This window comes from Odocoileus virginianus, chromosome 31 (assembly GCF_023699985.2).
Source record: "Odocoileus virginianus isolate 20LAN1187 ecotype Illinois chromosome 31, Ovbor_1.2, whole genome shotgun sequence".
NCBI lineage: Eukaryota > Metazoa > Chordata > Mammalia > Artiodactyla > Cervidae > Odocoileus > Odocoileus virginianus.
Window position 1 is genome coordinate 10,592,924 of NC_069704.1, and position 20,422 is coordinate 10,613,345.

The 20,422-nt window shown below is 38.2% G+C and overlaps 2 protein-coding genes across 8 annotated transcripts in view; both read left to right on the forward strand.

The window, feature by feature from the left end:
* Nucleotides 1–20,422, forward strand: part of PTBP3 (polypyrimidine tract binding protein 3) — an 84,607-nt gene that overhangs the window by 12,784 nt on the left and 51,401 nt on the right. For 2 of the 5 annotated variants that reach the window (XM_020901966.2, XM_070459279.1), the window contains one exon: nucleotides 4,055–4,139. In XM_020901966.2, coding sequence (XP_020757625.2) covers nucleotides 4,055–4,139 — 85 coding nt within the window. Of the gene's footprint in view, nucleotides 1–4,054; nucleotides 4,140–20,422 lie in introns of those variants that run through there. The other 3 variants (XM_070459277.1, XM_070459278.1, XM_070459280.1) reach the window with 3 other exon arrangements.
* LOC139029579 (immunoglobulin-binding protein 1-like) lies at nucleotides 4,063–15,576 on the forward strand. Of its 3 annotated transcripts, none has more exons than XM_020901980.2 (2): nucleotides 4,063–4,130; nucleotides 14,387–15,576. In XM_020901980.2, the coding sequence occupies exon 2, from the start codon at nucleotides 14,387–14,389 to the stop codon at nucleotides 15,404–15,406; it is 1,020 nt and encodes a 339-aa protein (XP_020757639.2). In that variant the 5' UTR covers nucleotides 4,063–4,130; the 3' UTR covers nucleotides 15,407–15,576. The 3 variants fall into 3 exon arrangements, with proteins under 3 accessions (XP_020757639.2, XP_020757640.2, XP_020757638.2); XM_020901981.2 differs by lacking the exon at nucleotides 4,063–4,130 and adding an exon at nucleotides 8,814–10,604; XM_020901979.2 differs by lacking the exon at nucleotides 4,063–4,130 and adding an exon at nucleotides 10,672–12,376.

Sequence of the window (20,422 nt, forward strand, 5' to 3'; positions counted from 1 at the left end):
TTGTTTTAGTTTATATTTTGTGTAGAATCATGGGATATAACAGTTAAGATCTTGCATTAATTTACTTAATATGCCATATAAATTTATCTGTTTTTAAATATTTGACTAGTAGATCACATTTTTGGACTGAATTTTTCTTTTACAGTTAGAAATCTAAATGGTGATTTAGAGGTGAAGTTTTAAGAAATCTTTTAAATGAATAGTTTTATTATATTTGCTCTACTGATTCATCATTTATCCATGAGAGGAATTAGGCCAACAGTCAAGTTAACGAATAGGCTTCCCTGGTGGCTCAGATGGTATAGAATCTGCCTGCAGTGTGGGAGACACAGGTTCAATTCCTAGGTCGGGAAAATCCCCTGGAGAAGGAAATGGCAACCCATTCCAGTGTTTTTGCCTGGACATAGACAGAGGAGCCTGGTGCACTGCAGTTCATGGGGTCACAGAGTCAGACATGATTTAGCGACTAAACTACAAAACAGCAATTCTGTGGTAACTACAAACAACAACACTGTGTTAAGCATACTTGATTGCTCTGGAGGCTGATCTTAAAATTCATTCTCCAACCCCTCCAGGCGTGTCATGAGCCTTGCCTCTAACACTGTCTAGTGACTCAAGCCCCTCAAGTTTTTTTAAAAAAAGACACTTTCTCAGGCATAACTTTACCAGTGGTTTAGAGATTACCTCCCAGGAGAGGGCAAAAACTAGACCTCTCTTTGAATAGGGTTAGAATCTTTACTACACAGACTGTGAGCCAAACTGTAATATTAAAATTGTAGTGGTCATGTGCCAATTCCAACAATATTTGAAAAACCCCTTTAGAAGTAGCCAGCTGGTAAAGAATCCACCTGAAATGCAGGAGACTCCAGTTTGATTCCTGGATTGGGAAGATCCGCTGGAGAAGGGATAGGCTACACACAGCAGTATTCTTGGGCTTCCCTGGTGGCTTAGCTGATAAAGAATCCTCCTGCAGTGCAGGAGACCTGGGTTCAATCCCTGGGTTGGGAAGATCCTCTGGAGAAGGGAATGGCTACCCATTCCAGTATTCTGGCCTGGAGAATTCCATGGACTGTATAGTCCATGGGGTTGCACCGATTCGGACACTACTGAGCGACTTTGACTTTTACTGTAGAAGTACAAATGCATCTTAGTAGTCACTTGTAGTATACTAGTAACTTGAAGCTACTCTGTATTGTTAAGCAGAAGTTTGAGATTTCTTACAGTTTTACCTTCATTCAAAAAGGAAAGATTGTCTCTTTTACTTCTGAATACTTATTCTATGGATAGAATATAAAATACAGAGAATACTGTATTCTAAATGCAGCATAATTTTGGGGATTAATAAATTACATGTGATGCTAATATTGAGTAGTAGGGAAATAGTAGGCAATTATAGAATTTAAGAATTCATTAAATTACAATGGAGACTAACAGTGTGACAAAAGCTTATCAGTTAAAAAGATTACAGAGGAACATAGATTGATATTATAACTTTGTACAGTGTGTATTAGAATAACACAACTATGAAAATGATCTAGCTAATTAACATCTAAATATTTTCCTGATATAATTGGATAAGTATGCAAAAATGTTTAAATGAAGATGGTTATAGTGAGAAATTTGACCTCCTGTTTTTTTTCTAAACAGATATCATCAGTGTGCTGAAGGAAAGTTCTAATGCCTCATTGTTTATTCTTCTTATGTCTTCTTCTTGCCATCCCATGGACTGTAGCCCTCCAGGCTCCTCTGTCCATGGGATTCTCCAGGCAAGAATACTGGAGTGGTTGGCCATTTCCTTTTCCAGGGGATCTTCTTGAGCCAGGGTTTGAACCCTGGTCTCTTGAGCTACCAACTGAGCTACCAGGGAAGCCCCTCTTATTCTCAAAGGTTAATCATAAATGGAACTTTATTAAATCTCTTTTGTAGTCCTTTCCATTTTGATTTTGTCAAAATCCAGTCTTTTATCAATTTATCTGACAGAGAGAATTTACTTTTTGTTGGTATCAAAAAGTTTGCATTTCTTTTTAAAACTTTAGAAAGTTTCCTTTGTTGAAAGAATATTTTTACCTTTAGGAGATTGCTATTCAATACTAATTACATTGTGTACGTATAACTAGATCCTCCCCCATGACTCAGCGGTAAAGAATCCACCTGCCAAGCAGGAGACATGGGTTCAATTCCTGGGTCAGGAGGATCAGGAAATTTCTCTTCCACTGTTGGGGGCCAGGTTTTGATCTTTGGTCAGAGAACTAAGATCTCACAAGTGGTGACGTGTGGCCAAAAACATTGACCGAGAGCTGAACAAATTACCATCTGAAATAGGTTGGTTTTAAATTTATACATGTTGTTTATTGTCCTTCCTATATATAAATGTTTTAATCTTGGTAATAGACCTCATGGTTACAATGAAAAGGCTAGTCCCATCACTTATCTTTTAGCTTTGATAGTTCAACTTTGAAATTGATCAAGCTCTTACCTGAAAAAGAGTCTAAATTACTTAAAAGAGTAATTATTTAAGAAATAATACACAGTAAAGACCATTTAAGGAATAATGGATGAAAAGTCACTTATTTAAAGGATTTGGCCAATATAGAAATAAATTACATCTTTTTGTTCAACTTTTAATATACGTATATATGTATATACCATATATCATGAAAAAGTATATGTATGAAAAAGTCAAGGAGTGCTGCACAAATTATTCACATGCAAATGCTCAAAAATATACTACAAAAACTTAACATGATTAATATACCAATTGTATTTAAAATACACTAAATATACTTAAAAGTATACTGCAAAAATAATAATCAGGATACAACCCCTGATTGTGGTTTTTGATACTTCAGATATAACATCTCAGAGGGGAGAGATCTGCGAGAGCGGCCTTAGCAACGGCTTACGGGTGGTGAGCTACTGTTGGGCAGCTCGGCTGGCTGGTAAAGCTGGGAGGTCCTGGCCTGGGGGGCGCCGGTTGGAGACATGATTGCAATGTAGGCCTTAGGATTTGAGCCAAAGAAAGAAGAAATTTAAAAGATGATAGCTGAAACTGACAAAGAAGGAATTGGCACCGTTAGTTTTGAAGAATTTTTTGCCATAATGAGTGTAAAAATGAGTGAAAAGGATGAAAAAGAAGAAATACTGAAGGCTTTCAAATTATTTGATGATGGTACAGGAAGTGTATCACTGAACAATATCAAGAGGGTTGCTAAGGAACGAGGGGGAAATTTAACAGATGATAAACTTCAGGAAATGCTTGATGAGGCTGATCATGATGGGGATGCAGAAATAAACAAGGAAGAATTTTTGAAAATGATGCAAAAGACCAGTTTTTATTAATACTGTCTTTTGTGCCTTCTGGAAAGTTGTTAACAAGTTTGTATTTGTTGTAAGTTCCATAATAGCTGAATGTATTCATTTTCAGTGTTTAAGTTTATATACATAAACTGGTCTCTTGATGTCTAATCTATGTGAGAAGTTACATGTTGCTACCAGTATGTTGTTAAATCTACAACGTCAAGAAATAAAATGTAGTGACTTCCTTAAACTCTGAATCTGAAGAACAGTATTAATTACAAATGCTGTTTTTAGAGCCCCAGGTTCTAAAACTTAGATTTAACTTACGGAAATTGGCGCCACATCATAAGCCAGGCATTAGTTTCCCTATTATTTTCCTTTTGTGCAACTCTGAAAATGAACATTTGCTTTTTAACTGATTATTCAGATATGTAAAGTCTTAAATAAAACTGTCTGGAAGCTTCAAAAAAAAAAAAAAATCTCAGAGGGTTTGATCAAAAAAGGTTATGGGATTATGCTCCCAATTATGTGATGGCAGTTTGTTTTTTATCATTAACAACCATGTAGATGTGTGATAATTTTCCTTTACCTTTCTCTTCCAACCTTTAGATGTTATGGTTCTTGAGGTGTTCTCCTTAAATGCCATGATGTCAGATTTAAGTAATAGTACTAGCTTTTAATATTTTTTAGTAGTAAATTTATGGATCATTATCAGAGACTCATATTTATTAACAGAATATTGCTCTTTGCTTTTCAGCGGGGGTCTGATGAGCTTCTTTCTTCTGGCATCATTAACGGACCTTTTACCATGAACAATTCCACTCCTTCTGCAGGTGTGTATGGTGAGTTTTCATTTTTTTTTTTTTTTTTTTTTAATTTGAGAATTTTTCTTCCCTGGGTTTTAAACATTTTTTCCACAGTGTTCTTATTTTGCTCAACTTATAACATCAAGTGCTACTATTTATAACAAAAACTAAAATTTGTGGCAATGAAGTTCATATAGATGAAGTTACTAGTTATAGCACTCTTACATTTTAAGGATTAATTTGGATCTAATTTGATAATTCCTTTTTTGACTGACATTCTTTGTTAACATAATTGTGATAAATTATCAGTAAATTGGTGATCTAGAACTATTGAGTAAAAGAGCTAGATTTAAAAGCTTGCATTGAATGATGATCACTTTAGAAGTATTAAAACTAAATTAAAAATTTATAAGCTCACGTGATTTTAAAACTAAATGTTCTTGAAATTTGGGGACTGTGAAATGAATTGGAGGAGTGAAGTACTGAAGAGATATCAGGGGGGTTACGAGGCTGTTGCTGCACAGGAAACCCTGGTAAGGGAGGAAACTTTGTCCTGTGGCAGTAGCAGTTGTGATGGAGAGAATTAGAGAACTTAGAGGTGAAATTGATGGTAATCGGTAATTAGTTGAATGTTTGAATAAGGAATTCCATTAATGACTTTCAGATTTTAGATTTGGATAGTTGTGTAGCTGAATTGTAGTCCTTTGTTTATATTAGAAAATACAGAAAGAATAGGGTTGGACAACATAGCATGTTCAGATTTCATATATTGATTTGAAGTTCCTCTGGGAACATCCAGATGTCAGGTAGGTAGTGGGTTCTTCTGGTTTCAGCATCATAAGAGAAATTTGGAAATCAATATCATACTCACTTAACCATGGAAGCCATGAGAGTAGAGAGTCTCAGAAAAGGTGAGATTTTTTTATCCAAATGTTTTTGGAGTTCTAGGAAGTTAGAGAATGAGTGGACTTCACCTTCTAGGTGCTGGTGTCTGGAAGAGTGAACAACCTTTACATGAGAACCCCTGTAAGAGAGGTGACAGTCAAGATGAAAGATGAAAAGAAAATTCAGTGAAGAGATCAAGAGTATATGAGAATTGGTCAGCCATGGAACATTACTCTACAAGATTTGTTGGTGGGGCAGCAGCAGGGGGTTTGTTCTTGTGGAAGTGTGAACAGTAGATAATAGGAGCAGGAGATTAAAGCTCTCAAACTTGACTTGGCTTCAGAATCATCTGAGTGTTAAAGCACAATTGCAGAGTCCATCCTCAGAATTGCTAGGCCAGTAGATCCGGGATGGGTCCTGATAATTTTGCATTTCTACAAGTTCCCAGGAATGATAATGCCGACATTTGAGGAGCCATACTTAAAGAGAATTACTGAATGAAGGAAATAACTAGAATTTGAAGTTCTGAAATCTGATTATCCTCTTGATCTGTTAGACTTTTTAAGGAAAATTTGGCTCTTACTCCTAGAGCTATGGTACATCTAGGGTGGGGCCCACGTGTTTGCTTTTAACTTTAAAACTGAGGTCAGTTTGTTTGGTCATATTTACAGACTACTGGAACAGATGACCAGAAAGACTGACACCTTGATTGATTGATTGGTTACTTAGGAAAAGAAAGATGTATGAGCTGTGAGTTTATATGGCAGCAGGAGTCTGCTGTGTTTTGTCTTTATGTTTTGAATTTCTTCTTGTATCCCATTTCATTCTAGGTTCAGTGTTTTTAGATTGACAGTTATTTTCTCTTAGTACTTTGCAGGTACTGTTTTATTATTCTTTTAGCCTCTGTTGTTGAGAAGCCTTTGTCAGCCTACGTTATGATTGTATAGATAGAGTTAATTCTCTGTAGTTGTTTTAACATTTTTCTCTTTAATTTTCTTCTGTGCCTCTAGCTATGTCTAGGTGTGGATCGCTGGTTCTCTGAGGGTTCACTAAAATAGCTTGCGAAGCTTTGAGGAAAATACAGATACCTTGACCTACTCCACACCAATTCTAAAATTGTTGGTTGGGGAAGGAGAGGCCTCGGCACTGCTTTTAGAGCTTCTTAGCTGACACATGTAAGGTACAGCCAAGGGCTGAAGGCCATTGCTGCAGACTTACTTTCATTTATCCTGCTTAGTAGTGACCCCAACTTTCTACAGAGTTGCCTCTTTCTGGAACTCCAGTTAGACATGTTTTGGGCCACCTCATTTAGTCCTGCATTTGTTTTGACCTCTTACATTCATTGTCACCTCTTCTTAAAGTCCTGTATTCTGGATAATGTCCTTGAAATGGTTTTCTGATTCACTCATTGTTCAGCTTTGTCTAATATGCTTTTTAATCCTTCTGTTGAGTATTTTATTTCAAGGCATATATTTTTCATTATTCTATGTCTATTTGACTCATTTTTTAAAGACCATCTAGTTGGGTTTCTGTTTTAATAATGTGTTCTTTTCTTATGGTGTCTATTGTTTTTTCCTCTAATTTTTAAATTATTTAAACAATTTTTATAGTCTCAGATTTTACAATTATGGAGTTGTTAGGGGTGCTAATATTCCTGGGTTTTGTATCAGCTAATGTTTGTTTATGGTATATTATTTTTGATTCATAATTTTTGGTTATGAGATAAACTTCAACTAAATTATTTTTTTCCTTCTGTGAGAATCTTTTGTGTTTGCTCTGCCAGATTTGCTAGGGTAGAAATGGCAACCCACTGCAGCATTCTTGCCTGGAAAATTCCATGGACGGAGGAGCCTGGCGAGCTATAGTACAAGGAGTCGTACAGAGTCAGACACAGCTGAGCATGCACATATGTATAGTATAGTTCTGCTAACATATCTTAATGTGTATGTTAATATATTGCTTTGGGGATTCATATCAGAAGAAAAGAGAAAATAAAAATCTGGATATTTACATTTCTCCTTTCAGATCTCTGAACAGACATATACTTCCTTGTTCAATACTTGTGGTAGATGGAAAATTTCTAAATTTAATTTGCCTTGTACTGAAAGGGGGCCTCCTAAGGGGCTGGCCTGTTGGTACCTAGAAATTTTACTTCTATTATTTAGGTCACCTATACACTAAAAATACTTTTGTAATACTTGATTCAATATTTGCAATTCTCTAAAAACGTCAAAAACTAAAGATTATGTTACTCTTTGTTCTTATGTTTCTGATTGATTTTGAACAAATTTTATTGGAAAGTTTTTAAGGCTCATTTAAAGAGTTTAATCCCATTGTAAGATACTTAAGTAGTTCTTCAAAGACACAAATAATTTTAAAAATCACATTAATAATGGGTTGCTAAAAGAAAGCCATGTGTAGTACTATCTTGAAAGATCTTTTTGTATTCAGTACAGTCTTCATCACAAAATTTTTGTAGTTTCAGTTTAGTTGAGTCACTCAGTCATGTCCAACTCTTTGCGACCCCATGGACTACAGCACACCTGGCCTCCCTGTCCATCACCAACTCCCAGAATATACTCAAATTCATGTCCATCAAGTCGGTGATTCCATCCAGCCATCTCATTCTTTGTCATCCCCTTCTCCTCCCACCTTCAATCTTTTTCATCTTTCCCAGCATCAAGGTCTTTTCAAATGAGTCAGTTCTTTGCATCAAGTGGCCAAAGTATTGGGAGTTCCAGCTTCAGCATCCAGAAGACTCGCAAGAGTCTTCTCCAACACCACAGTTCAAAAGCATCAATTCTTCGACACTCAGCTTTCTTTATAGTCCACAACTCTCACATCCATACATGACCACTGGAAAAACCATAGCCTTGACTAGACGGACCTTTGTTGGCAAAGTAATGTCTCTGCTTTTTAATATGCTGTCTAGGTTGTTCATAGCTTTTCTTCCAAGGAGCAAGCATCTTTTAATTTCATGGTTGCAGTCACCATCTGCAGTGATTTTGGAGCCTAAGAAAATAAAGTCTCTCATTGTTTCCACTGTTTGCCTGTCTACTTGCCATGAAGTGATGGAACGATATGCCATGATCTTAGTTTTCTGAATGTTGAGTTTTAAACCAACTTTTTCACTCTCCTCTTCCACTTTCATCAAGAGGCTCTTTAGTTCTTCGCTTTCTGCCGTAAGGGTGGTGTCATCTGCGTATCTGAGGTTATTGGTATTTCTCCCAGCATTCTTGATTCCAGCTTGTGCTTCACCCAGCCTAGCGTTTCTCATGATGTACTCTGCATATAAGTTAAAGAAGCAGGGTAACAATATACAGCCTTGACATACTCCTTTTCCTATTAGGAACCAGTCTGTTCCATGTCCAGTTCTAACTGTTGCTTCCTGACCTGCATACAGATTTTTGAAGAGGCAGGTCAGATGGTCTGGTATTCCCATCTCTTTAAGAAACACAGTTTGTTGTGATCCACACAGTGAAAGGCTTTGAGATAGTTAATAAAGCAGAAATAGATGTTTTTCTGGAAGTCTCTTGCTTTTTCGATGCTCCAGCGGATGTTGGCAGTTTGATCTCTGGTTCTTCTGCCTTTTCTAAAACCAGCTTGAAACATCTGGAAGTTCACGGTTCATGTACTCTTGAAGCCTGGCTTGGAGAATTTTGAGCATTACTTTGCTAGTGTGTGAGATGAGTGCAATTGTGCAGTAGTTTGAGCACTCTTTGGCATTGCCTTTCTTTGGGATTGGAATGAAAACTGACCTTTTCCAGTCCTGTGGTCACTGCTGAGTTTTCCAAATTTGCTGGTCATATTGAGTGCAGCATTTTCACAGCATCATCTTTTAGGATTTGAAGTAGCTCAACTGGAATTCCATCACCTCCACGAGCTTTGTTTGTAGTGATGCTTCCTAAAGCCCACTTGACTTCACATTCCAGGATGTCCAGCTCTGTAGACAAATGTTTTACACTTGTCTAAGTAAATCATATGCTTTGCCTTCTCAATGTAATCTTAGGAATGATGGCTGAGACTATTTATTGTGTACCCAAATACTTTCTGTTTTCTTAAGCAACAGAGCCCTAATTTTTATCAGGGCATGTTGTCTCCCAGATTAAATGACTACTTTTCTAGTCTTCCTTATAGCTAGGTATGCTCATGTGATTGAGTGCTGTCTTAACAAGATATAACTGGAAGTGTTACATTTCCACATGGGTTTTCCTCTTTTTATCTTTCTGCCTATAGGAGTACTAGCTTCCATCTGTGAGAAAAATGCTCCAGAAATCTGCCTTTGAGTTTATTGCTGAATATTAAGCCACACATGCCTGACCAGTAGGGATGGTATTTCAGCTCTACCATAAAGATTGTTCTAAACCCACCCTAAAAAGACTTAAAAATAAGCTATCAAACAGTTACCTGATCTGAAAGTAACTTTTTTCCAGAAAGGAGTCTGGCACTTTAAAGGAATAAAACAAATGCTAGTTCTCACAGTGTTGAACATTCAACCCAAAATTGCCAGACATGGAATGAAGCACAAAATTGTGACCCATAGCTAGAAGAAAAATCAGTCAACGGAAACAGGTTTAAAAAATGACAGATGATGAAATTAGCAGATTTGGACTTTGGAACAGTTACTAAAGTATGTGAAAGGATTTAAAGGAAAATATCAACAAGGAGAAAATAAAAATCAAATGGAACTTCTAGAGATAAAAATGTAGCATCTAAAAAGAAACAGGCATGGCTTTAACAGCACTAATATTCTGTAAAAGAAATAATCAGCAAATTTAAAGTCAACAGTAGAAACTAAACATAGACCCCCCCAAAAAAAAAACTGAAAAAAAAAAATCAGAGCCTTGTCAACCTGTAGAACAAAGTAAAGTGGTTCTAAACATATGTATATTTGAAGTCACGGGGAAATAGATGGGGATTGGGAAACAAATATGTCTAAAGAAATAATGACTGAAAATATTCCAAATTTGGTGGAAACTGTAAACCCACATATCCAAGAAGTTCAATGAACCACAGGCAGGATAAACACAGTGGAAACCACACCAAGGCTCATCGTAATCAAATTGCTGAAAACCAGGAATGCAGAACAAATCTTAAAAGTAGCCAGAGGGAAAAAAGTCACATTTTTCAGAGAAACAAAGATAAGAGAAACGAGAGTTCTTGCCCCCAAATGGTGCAACTCAGAAGACAATGGAGACACATCTTCAAAGTACTGAAGATAAATAACAATCAAACTGAAATTTTATGTACAGTTAAAATATTTTTCAAAAATAAAAGCTAAAGCTTTTTTGAGGCACACAAAAGCCGAGAGCATTTGTTAGTAACAGACTTAAATTTTATGAAACGGGAAAGGAAATTCCTCAGCCTTGAGGAAAATGATACCAGGTGGAAATTTGGGTCTACACAAAGTGGTAAATATGTGGATATGTGACTTTTCTTCCTCATGTTTTTGGTTAAGTTCAAAGATAATTGAGGGATTCTGGGAAGGTGGTAGAGTAAGAAGCACCAGGAGTCTTTCTACCTAAACGACAGTTGGGCTGGCAGAATCTGCCTGTGACTAATTTGGAACTCTGGAGTCTTTTGAAGGCCTGCGAGTTCCAGGGGAAGACTTGGAAGGTAAATTGTGGTTAATTATGGTCAATTTTAGCTCTCAGCACAGTAGCAGCTACCATCCCTCACCCTCAGTCACATGGCAGGCAGCTGTGTGAGTTCCAGAGCGGCTTACAAATAGGAGCCAGGGTGGGCAGAAAGGATCTTGTCTGTCAGCTTCAAGGGTCTGTGGTCTGATTGCCCCTTCTGATCACATAGATACAAAGAGGCAAGCAGCCATTGTTCCTGCATCCTCCCCCTTCTGTCAGCACCCCTCACCCCCAGTGTATGCGACTTTCACAGGGTTTGGTTGGTGTTTTCCACACCTTCCTCCCCTTCATTTTCCTTCCTCCGCACCCTTTTGGGAAGCAAATATTAAAGACTAGGACATTAAAAAAACAACTGCATCTACAGAGAAAATTAGAAGGTAATAGTGCATGCCCAGGAAAAGCCTCAGAAGACAGTTGAGAAGGACTTAAATTTACACCTTAAGCTTATTCTTGGCATAGAGACAGTCTAAAAGAATCAGAAAAACAATAACACAGGCAAGAAAACCCTGAGAAAAGGGAAGAATCTGATTTCCAGCATTACCACAATGCCAAATTTGATGAAAAATATGAATATAAACATCTAAGAACCTTAATGTACTCCAGGTAAGATTAATTCGATGAGACCCACACTGAGACACATTTGAAACCAAATTTTTGGAAGTCAGAGATAAAGACAGAATCCACAAAGCATTAAGAGAGAATTAACTCATCACATGCAAGGGATCCTTAATAAGAATATGAGCAGATTTCTCTTCAAGAACTTGGACAAAAGTCAGTGGGCCAGTATATTCAAAGTTCTAAAAGAATGTAAGCGTTAACCAAGTATCCTGTGTTTGGTAAATGTCCTTCAGAAGTGAGAGAGAAATTAAGACATTCCCAGATGAGTAAAAACTGAAGAAGTTTATTGGTTAACTAGATCTGCCCTGCAAGAAATATTCAAAGGAGTCCCTTGGGGTGAAATGAAAAGACACTAGACAGTAGCTCAAAGCTTTTTGAGGCAATAAAGATCTCAGTGAATGCCATTGTAAAAGCCTATATCATTCAAACAATGGTTTGTAATCCAGTTTTTCTTCTCTGCAGATTTAAGGGCCTAATGCACTTTTAAAAAAAATTATTAATCTAAAAGCTCTCAAGTGATCTGGTTTGTAGCTCCACATTTTGTTTTCTACATAATTTAGGAGACTGATAACATTTAAATGAATTGTTAGTTTGTTTTTCTGGGCACACATTGTTTAAAGATCTACTTTTGTGATAATAGTGGAAAGGGGTGGGGACAGATCTACAAAGGAGCAGAGTTTTTGTATGTTATTGAAGTTAAGCCAGACTAAACTCAAATTAGAGTGTTATAACTTTAGGATGTTAAAGTAATCCCCATGGTAACCATAAAGGAAATAGCTATCTAATATGCTCAAAAAGAAATGAGAAAGAATACTTAGAGTAGACAGAATCTTAGAGAGAGTAGAATGGTGGTTGCTAGGGACTGGAAGAAGAGGGTTTACAGAGCTGCATTTAATGGATATAGAATTTCAGTTTTATCAGCACAAGGTGAAAAGTGCTATGGAAATGAATGGTTGTGATAGTTGCACATTATGAATGTATTTAACATCACTAAATTCTGTGTTTAAAGATAGTGATTTTATGTGTATTGTACCATAGTAAAAAAAATTTTTGATAAGAACTATAGAATGCTCTCTATGGAAAGCTCCATAAGATACAAGTGATTAAAACAAGATGCAGAAAGGAAAAAAGGTAATTGACTAAAGCAAGATAAAATTAATATAGTTGGGGGGTTGTAGCAAATGTGAAAAGTACAATATATGACAGTAATACAAAGGATATGTATGATAAGGGAAACAGATGTATACTTTAAAAAGTTCTTACATAATACCTACGTATTATAGTATTATTTTAAGGTAGACTGGGGTAAGTTAAAGAAACTTATTGTTGATTAAACTCCAGAGCAATCACTTAAAAAAACTAATCAAAAAAGTAAACATTATAATTGAAAACCAGAGGTTATCTACCATTTATGTGCATGTTTTATGTGTGACGTATTATGTTTTTTTGATAAATTGAACCCTTTACCATTATGAAGTGTCTGTCTTTATCCCTAGTGATATTCCTTTTCCTGAAGTCTACTTTGATGTTAGTACAGCCACTTTATCTTTCTTATGATTAGTGTTTACATATTTATCTTTTCTCATCTTTTTATTTAACCTGAGATTTTTATATTTAAAATGAGTTTCTTATTCACACCGTATAATTGAATTTTGCTTTTATCCAGACCGTTGTAACTTCTGCCTTTCAATTGGAATCTTTATGCCATTTTCACTTAATACAATTATTGATATGGCTGGGTTTAAGTCTGTCATCTTGCTCTTTGTTTTCTATTTATATTCATTCTGTTTCTGCTTTGTGTCCTGTCTTTCTTTAGATTATCTTTTATATTCCATTTTATTTATCACTTATTACTTTGTATTCCATATATTTATTTATATTTCTTGATACATATATATATTTCACCTAATTATAGAGCTTCAGGATACATAAAGAATACTAACAACTAAACAAAGAAATAGAAAAGTCCACAATTAGAGCTGGAGATTTCAGTGCTCCCCTCTCAGTAATTGATAGCCTGGTACATAAAAACTAGTAGGGATACAGAACAGGGGTTCGCAGATTCTCCTCTGGCCAGATCCATTCCAGTTGCTCATTTTTGTATTGCCCATGAACTGAGACTGATTTTTACATTAAAGAATAAACTATATACCTCATATTATTCTGTTTAAAATTTTTTTTATTATTATTTTTTGACCCTATGGCACAGCATGTGGGATCTTAGTTCCTCAACCAAGGATTGACCTGGAGCCCCTTACCTTGAAAGCATGGAATCTTAACCAGTGGACCACTAGGGAAGTCCCTGATATTTACACTTTAAATGGTAAAAAAAACAAAGACTATTTTGTTGTGATTGTAAAACTTAACATGAAGTTAAATTTCATTGTCTATGTATAAAGTTTTATTTGAACACAATCATGCCCGCTTGTTTACATATTACCTCTGGCTGCTTTCATTTTATAACTGCAGAGATAAATAGCTGGGTCAGAGCCTGTATGGCCCACAAAGTCTAAAATATTTATGTGACCCTTTAAAAGAAGTCTGTAGGTCCTCTAATACTGAAGTTTTCAGTACTCTCAACCAGCTTGGCCTAATTGACATAATGGAATAGTCTCCCCAGCACCATCAGGATACATACTCAAGTTCACATGAAGTGGTCTGCAAGGTAGACTATATGCTGGGTCCTTAAATAGGTCTCAGTTAAACGAGTGCATTAAGGTATTAGAGTTGTATCAGAACTAGAAATTTTAAAAAATGATATTCAAATATTTGAGAAGAAATTTCCAGTTGCTTAGAAAAAGAAAGTAATACAGGTATACATGTACATATATCCCCTCCTTGTTGAACCTCTCTCCCATCTCCCTCCCCATCCCACCCCTCCAAGTTGACACAGAGCCCCTGTTTGAGTTTCCTGAGAAATACAGCACATTCCCATTGGCTCCCTGTTTTGCATATATAATGTAAGTTTCCATGTTACTCTCTCCATCCATCTCACCCTCTCCTCCCTTATGTATCTGTGTATTCACATATATATGTCTACCTATGGCTGATTCATGTTGAGGTTTGACAGAAAACAACAAAATTCTGTAAAGCAATTATCCTTTAATTAAAAAATAAATTTGGGGTTCCTCCCTCCCTAAGATGGCAGCAGCCGAAGACGAGTTACTGCTCCCGCGGCTCCCCGAGGTGTTCGAAACCAGCAAGCAGCTTTTGGACGAAGTGGAAATCGCAACTGAACCCACCGGCTCCCGAATAATCCAAGATAAGGTGTTCAAGGGACTGGATCTCCTGAAGAAGGCTGCTGAAATGTTGTCGCAGCTCGACTTGTTCAGCCAAAATGACGATTTGGAGGAGATTGCGTCCACCGACCTGAAGTACCTGATGGTGCCAGCATTTCAAGGAGCATTCACCATGAAACAAGTCAGTCCCAGCAAGCGTCTAGATCATTTGCAGTGGGCTCGAGAACACTTTTTAAACTACTTAACTCAGTGCCAGTACTATCATGTGGCAAAGTTTGAGCTGCCCAAAACCAAGACCAACTCAGCTGAAAACAGCACTGCTAATTCCTCCATGGCCTATTCTAGCATTGTTGATATGGCATCTCAGAGACAGGCCAAAAAAGAGAGATACAAGCAGAAGAAGGAGGTGGAGCATAGGTTGTCTGCACTGAAATCTGCTGTGGAAAGTGGTCAAGCAGATGATGAGCATGTTCGTGAATATTACCTCCTTCACCTTCGAAGGTGGATTATTATCAGCTTAGAAGAGATTGAGAGCATTGACCAGGAGATAAAGGTCTTGAGAGAAAAAGACTCCACAAATGAGGCATCAACTTCTCAGTCATCTCATCAGGACAGGCCTCCAATGAAACCGTTTGTTCTCACTCAGAACATGGCCCAAGCCAAAGTATTTGGAGCTGGTTATCCAAGTCTGGCATCTATGACAGTGAATGACTGGTATGAGCAGCGTCAGAAATTTGGAGCTTTACCAGATCAGGAAATAGCCAAGACAATGTCAGAGTTCAAAAGAGCAGCTCAGCAACAAGAAGATCAGGAGCATGAGGAGGAAGAGGATGATGAACAGGCGGTCCGCAGAGCTCGGGAGCGGGATGACTGGAAGGATACCCATCCTAGAGGCTTTGGCAACCGGCAGAACATGGGTTAGCCTCCCCACAACAACACAGGACAACAGGAGCTGACATCTTCCCCCTGACATCTTCCCCGCCAAGGACAATAGTGCTGTCTCCCCCTCGCTGGTCTTCTGCTCCAGCTGTGTACAACGAAGGCAGAGATGCTTAGTCTTGCTTAGTGTTCAATAAAATGTCAAGCAATGAAGTGTGTATTTGTACCCTAAATGATAAGCCAGAAATCTTGTTTTGGCATTAATCAGTCTCATCATGGTATATTTTAATTTTCTTAAGTGGAAAGAAAAGAGGACTGAGAAATGGCTCTGTATAATCAATCAATGGTTGTATGAGTTATCTTTAAAAAAAAAACAAGGTTCCTTCTATCACATGTGGCTGTGCAGAAAATAAATAAATAAAGGAAACAATTTTTTTTTAAAGTAACACATAATCCATGGATCAAATAAGAAATCACAGGGAAATTAGAAGATATTTTGAAGTGAATTAAAAGGAAAACGTGGCTTACTAAAGTTTATAGGATTCAGCCAGAGCTGTTCTTCAGAGAAAATTTACATCTTTAAATGTTTTATGAGAAAAGGAGAAAATGTTTAAAATGAATAAGCTTCTAAGTGTAGCATAAGAAGGACAAATTAAACCCCAAGTAAATAGAGGAGTGAAAATATTAAATATGAAAAGGAAAGTTAATGATGAAGAAAATGAGGATTAATGAAAGCAGTAGCTGCTTTTTAATAGAGCAATAAAATTAATAAACTTCTAGGTAGACAGAAGGTAAGTTACCAGAATCAAGAAGGATCCTGTAGACATTAAAAAGGTACTTTTATGGACTGAATACTGGAGTGGATTGCCATGTCCTCCTCCAGGGGATCTTCCCGACCCAGGGATTGAACCTTTGTCTCTTCAGTCTCCTGCATTGGCAAGAGGGTTCTTTACCACTGGTGCCACCTGGGAAGACCTGGAGAAGTTATTTGAAATTCTAAAAGATAATGCTTTTAAAATGCTGCATTCAATATGCCAGCAAATTTGGAAAACTCAGCAGTGACCACAGGAGTGGGAAAGGTCAGTTTTCATTTCAATCCCAGAGAAAGGCAATGCCAGAAAATTTTCAAACTACCACACAATTGCACTCATCTCACGCATTAGGAAAGTAATTCTCAAAAGTCTCCAAGCCAGGCTTCAACAATACGTGAACTTCCAGATGTTCAAGCTGGATTTAGAAAAGGCAGAGGAACCAGAGAGCAAATTGCTGACATTTGCTGGATCATCAAAAAAACGAGAGTGAAGTTGCCCTGTTGTGTCTGATTCTTTGCGATCCCATGGACTGTGGCATACCAGGCTCCTCCATCCATGGAATTTTCTGGGAAAGAGTACTGGAGTGGGTTGCCATTTCCTTCTCCAAGGGATCTTCCCGACCCAAGAATCGAACCCGGGTCTCCTGCACTTCAGGGAGACTCTAACGTCTGAGCCACCAGGAAAGCCCCCAAAATTGTGCCTTGCCCCCCTCCCTCCTGTTTCACCATTAATAGGAAGAGACTAAGTTAGGGCCCACTCTGTTTCTTGAAGGGCAAGGAAACCACCCTTATCACCAAATGGTTCTAACAGAAAGGGAAAGTGAAGTGAAAATGAAAGTTGCTCAGTCGTATCCGACTGTCTGCGACCCCATGACTATACAGTCCATGGAATTCTCCAGGCCAAAATAGTGGAGTGGGTAGCCTTTCCCTTCTCCAGGGGATCTTCCCAGCCCAGAGATCGAACCCCGGTCTCCCACATTGACGGTGGATTCTTTACCAGCTGAGCCACCAGGAAAACCTGTGTGGATAACAATGAACTATGGAAAATTCTTCAAAAGATGGGAATTCCAGAAAACCTTACCTGCCTCCTGAGAAATCTATATGCAGGTCAAGGAGCAACACTTAGAACTGGACATGAAACAATGGACTGGTTCCAAATTGGGAAAGGAGTACGTCAAGGCTGTATATTGTCACCCTGCTTATTTAACTTATACTGAGAGTACATCATGTGAAATGCCAGGCTGGATGAAGCACAAACTGGAGTCAAGATTGCTGGGAGAAATATCAATAACCTCAGATATGTAGATGACCCTATCCTTATGGCAGAAAGCAGAGAGGAACAAAAGAGCCTCTTGATGAAAGTGAAAGACGAGAGTGAAAAATCTGACCTAAAACTCAACATTCAAAAACCTACGATCATGGCACCTGGTCCCATCACTTCATGGCCAATAGATAGGGAGACAGTGGAAACAGTGGCTGACTTTATTTTTCTGGGCTCCAAAATCACTGCAGATGGTGATTGCAGCCATGAAATTAAAAGATGCTTGCTCCTTGGAAGGAAAGTTATGACTAACCTGGAGAGCATATTTAAAAGCAGAGACATTACTTTGCCAACAAAGGTCATCTAGTCAAGGCTATTGTTTTTCCAGTGGTCACGTATGGATGTGAGAGTTGGACTGTGAAGAAAGCTGAGTACCGAAGAATTGATGCTTTTGAACTGTGGTGTTGGAGAAGACTCTTGAGAGTCCCTTGGACTACAAAGAGGTCAAAGCAGTCCATCCTAAAGGAAATCAGTCCTGAATATTCATTGGAAGGACTGATGCTAAAGCTGAAGCACCAGTACTGGCCACCTGATGTGAAGAGCTGACTCATTAGAAAATACCCTGATGCTGGGAAAGATTGAAGGCAGGAGGAAAGGGGACAACAGGATGAGATGGTTGGATGGCATCACCGACTCAATGGACATGAGCTTGAGCAAGCTCTTGGAGTTGGTGATGGATAGGGAAGCCTGGCGTGCTGCAGTCGATGAGGTCACAAAGAGTTAGACAGAACAGAGTGACTGAACTGAACTGATGTGCTGAATGTTTGTATACCCCTAAAATTCATGTTTAAGCCCTTTTCCCCAGAGGGTTTGGAGATGGGCTCTTTGGAGTGGGGTTCACAAAGGGATTAGTGTCTTTATAAGAAGAGATACCAGAGAGCTTGCTTTTTCCCTCCACCCTGCCATGTGAGGACCATGTGAAAAGATTGCTGTCTATAAGGCAGGAATAGAGTCCTCACTAGAAAGTGACAGGGCTGACCCTTGATTTTGGACTTATATTCTCCAAAACTGTGAGAAAGTAAATTTTTATTATTTAAATCACCCTGTCGTATTTTGTCATGGTATCCTGACCAGGTTAAGATAGATCTCAGATGAAAATTATGAACAGTTTTAAGCCAGGAAATTTAGATGAAGTGGGCAGATTGCTTGAAAAACATAAGCACAAAAGAAATAGAAAACTGGCTTGCCTGGTGGCTCAGACAGTAAGGAATCTGCCAGCATTGTTGGAGACCTGGGTTTGATCCCTGGGTTGGAAAGATCCCCTGGAGAAAGGAACGGCTACCTATTCCAATATTTTTGCCTTGGAGAATTCCATGGACGGAATGGGCAGGCTTCAGTCCATGATGTCACAAAAGTCAAACACAACTTAGTGACTGACACACAAATAGCCCTATGTCTGTTTTAAAAATCAAATTGGTAATTTAAAAATTCAGGTGCAGTTTACTTTTTTGTGGTCATGAGTCATTTGTCAAAGGTTGTCAAACTCTGCATTTAAAATATAGATGGGTTTTACCGTATCTAAAATCTGCCCTAATAAAGTTAAATTTTATAAAAGATCTGTATTTCTAGGATAGTTTTTCAGGTAGATCCGTTCACTTTTGAGATGGGAATATGTGAATTTTTTAAAAACCTCCTCCACTTTTCTCTTTCGAACTTGATTAATAGTAGCCATTCAGTTCTGTTCAGTTCTGTTGCTCAGTCGTGTCCGACTCCTTGTGACCCCATGAATCGCAGCACACCAGGCATCCCTGTCCATCACCAATTCCCGGAATCCACCCAGACCCATGTCCATCGAGTCGGTGATGCCGTCAACCATCTCATCCTCCATCGTCCCCTTCTCCTCCTGCCTTCAGTCTTTCTCAGCATCAGGGTTTTTTCCAGCTAGTCAGGTCTTCACATCAGGTGGCCAAAGTATTGGAGTTTCAGCTTCAACATCAGTCCTTCTGATGAACACCCAGGACTGATCTCCTTTAAAATGGACTGGTTGGATCTCCTTGCAGTCCATGGGACTCTCAAGAGTCTTCTCCAACATCACAGTTCAAAAGCAGTTCAGTTCTTCGGCACTTAGCTTTCTTTATAGTTCAACTCTCACATCCATATGTGACCACTGGAAAAATATAGCCTTGACTAGACCGGACCTTATTTGGCAAAGTAATGTTTCTGCTTTTTAATATGCTATTTAGATTGGTCATAAGTTCCCTTCCACGGAGTAAGCGTCTTTTAATTTCATGGCTGCAGTCACCATCCACAGTGATTTTGGAGCCCAGAAAAATAAAGTCAGCCACTGTTTCCACTGTTTCCCCATCTATTTGCCATGAAGTGATGGCACCAGATGCCATGATGTTAGTTTTCTGAATATTGAGGTTTAAGCCAACTTTTTCACTCTCCTCTTTCACTTTCATCAAGAGGCTCTTTAGTTTTTCACTTTCTGCCATAAGGGTGGTGTCATCTGCATATCTGAGGTTATTGATATTTCTCCCGGAAATCTTGATTCCAGCTTGTGCTTCCTCCAGCCCAGCGTTTCTCATGATGTACTCTGCATATAAGTTAAATAAGCAAGGTGACAATATACAGCCTTGACGTACTCCTTTTCCTATTTGGAAGCAGTCTGTTGTTCCATGTCCAGTTCTAACTGTTGCTTCCTGACCCGCATACAGGTTTCTCAAGGGGCAGGTCATGTGGTCTGGTATGCCCGTCTCTTTCAGAATTTTGCACAGTTTATTGTGATCCACACAGTCAAAGGCTTTGGCATGGTCAATAAAACAGAAATAGATGTTTTTCTGGAAGTCTCTTGCTTTTTCGATGATCCAGCAGATGTTGGCAATTTGATCTCTGGTTCCTCTGCCCTTTCTAAAACTAGCTTTGACATCTGTAAGTTCATGGTTCATGTAATGCTGAAGCCTGGCTTGGAGAATTTTAAGCATTAC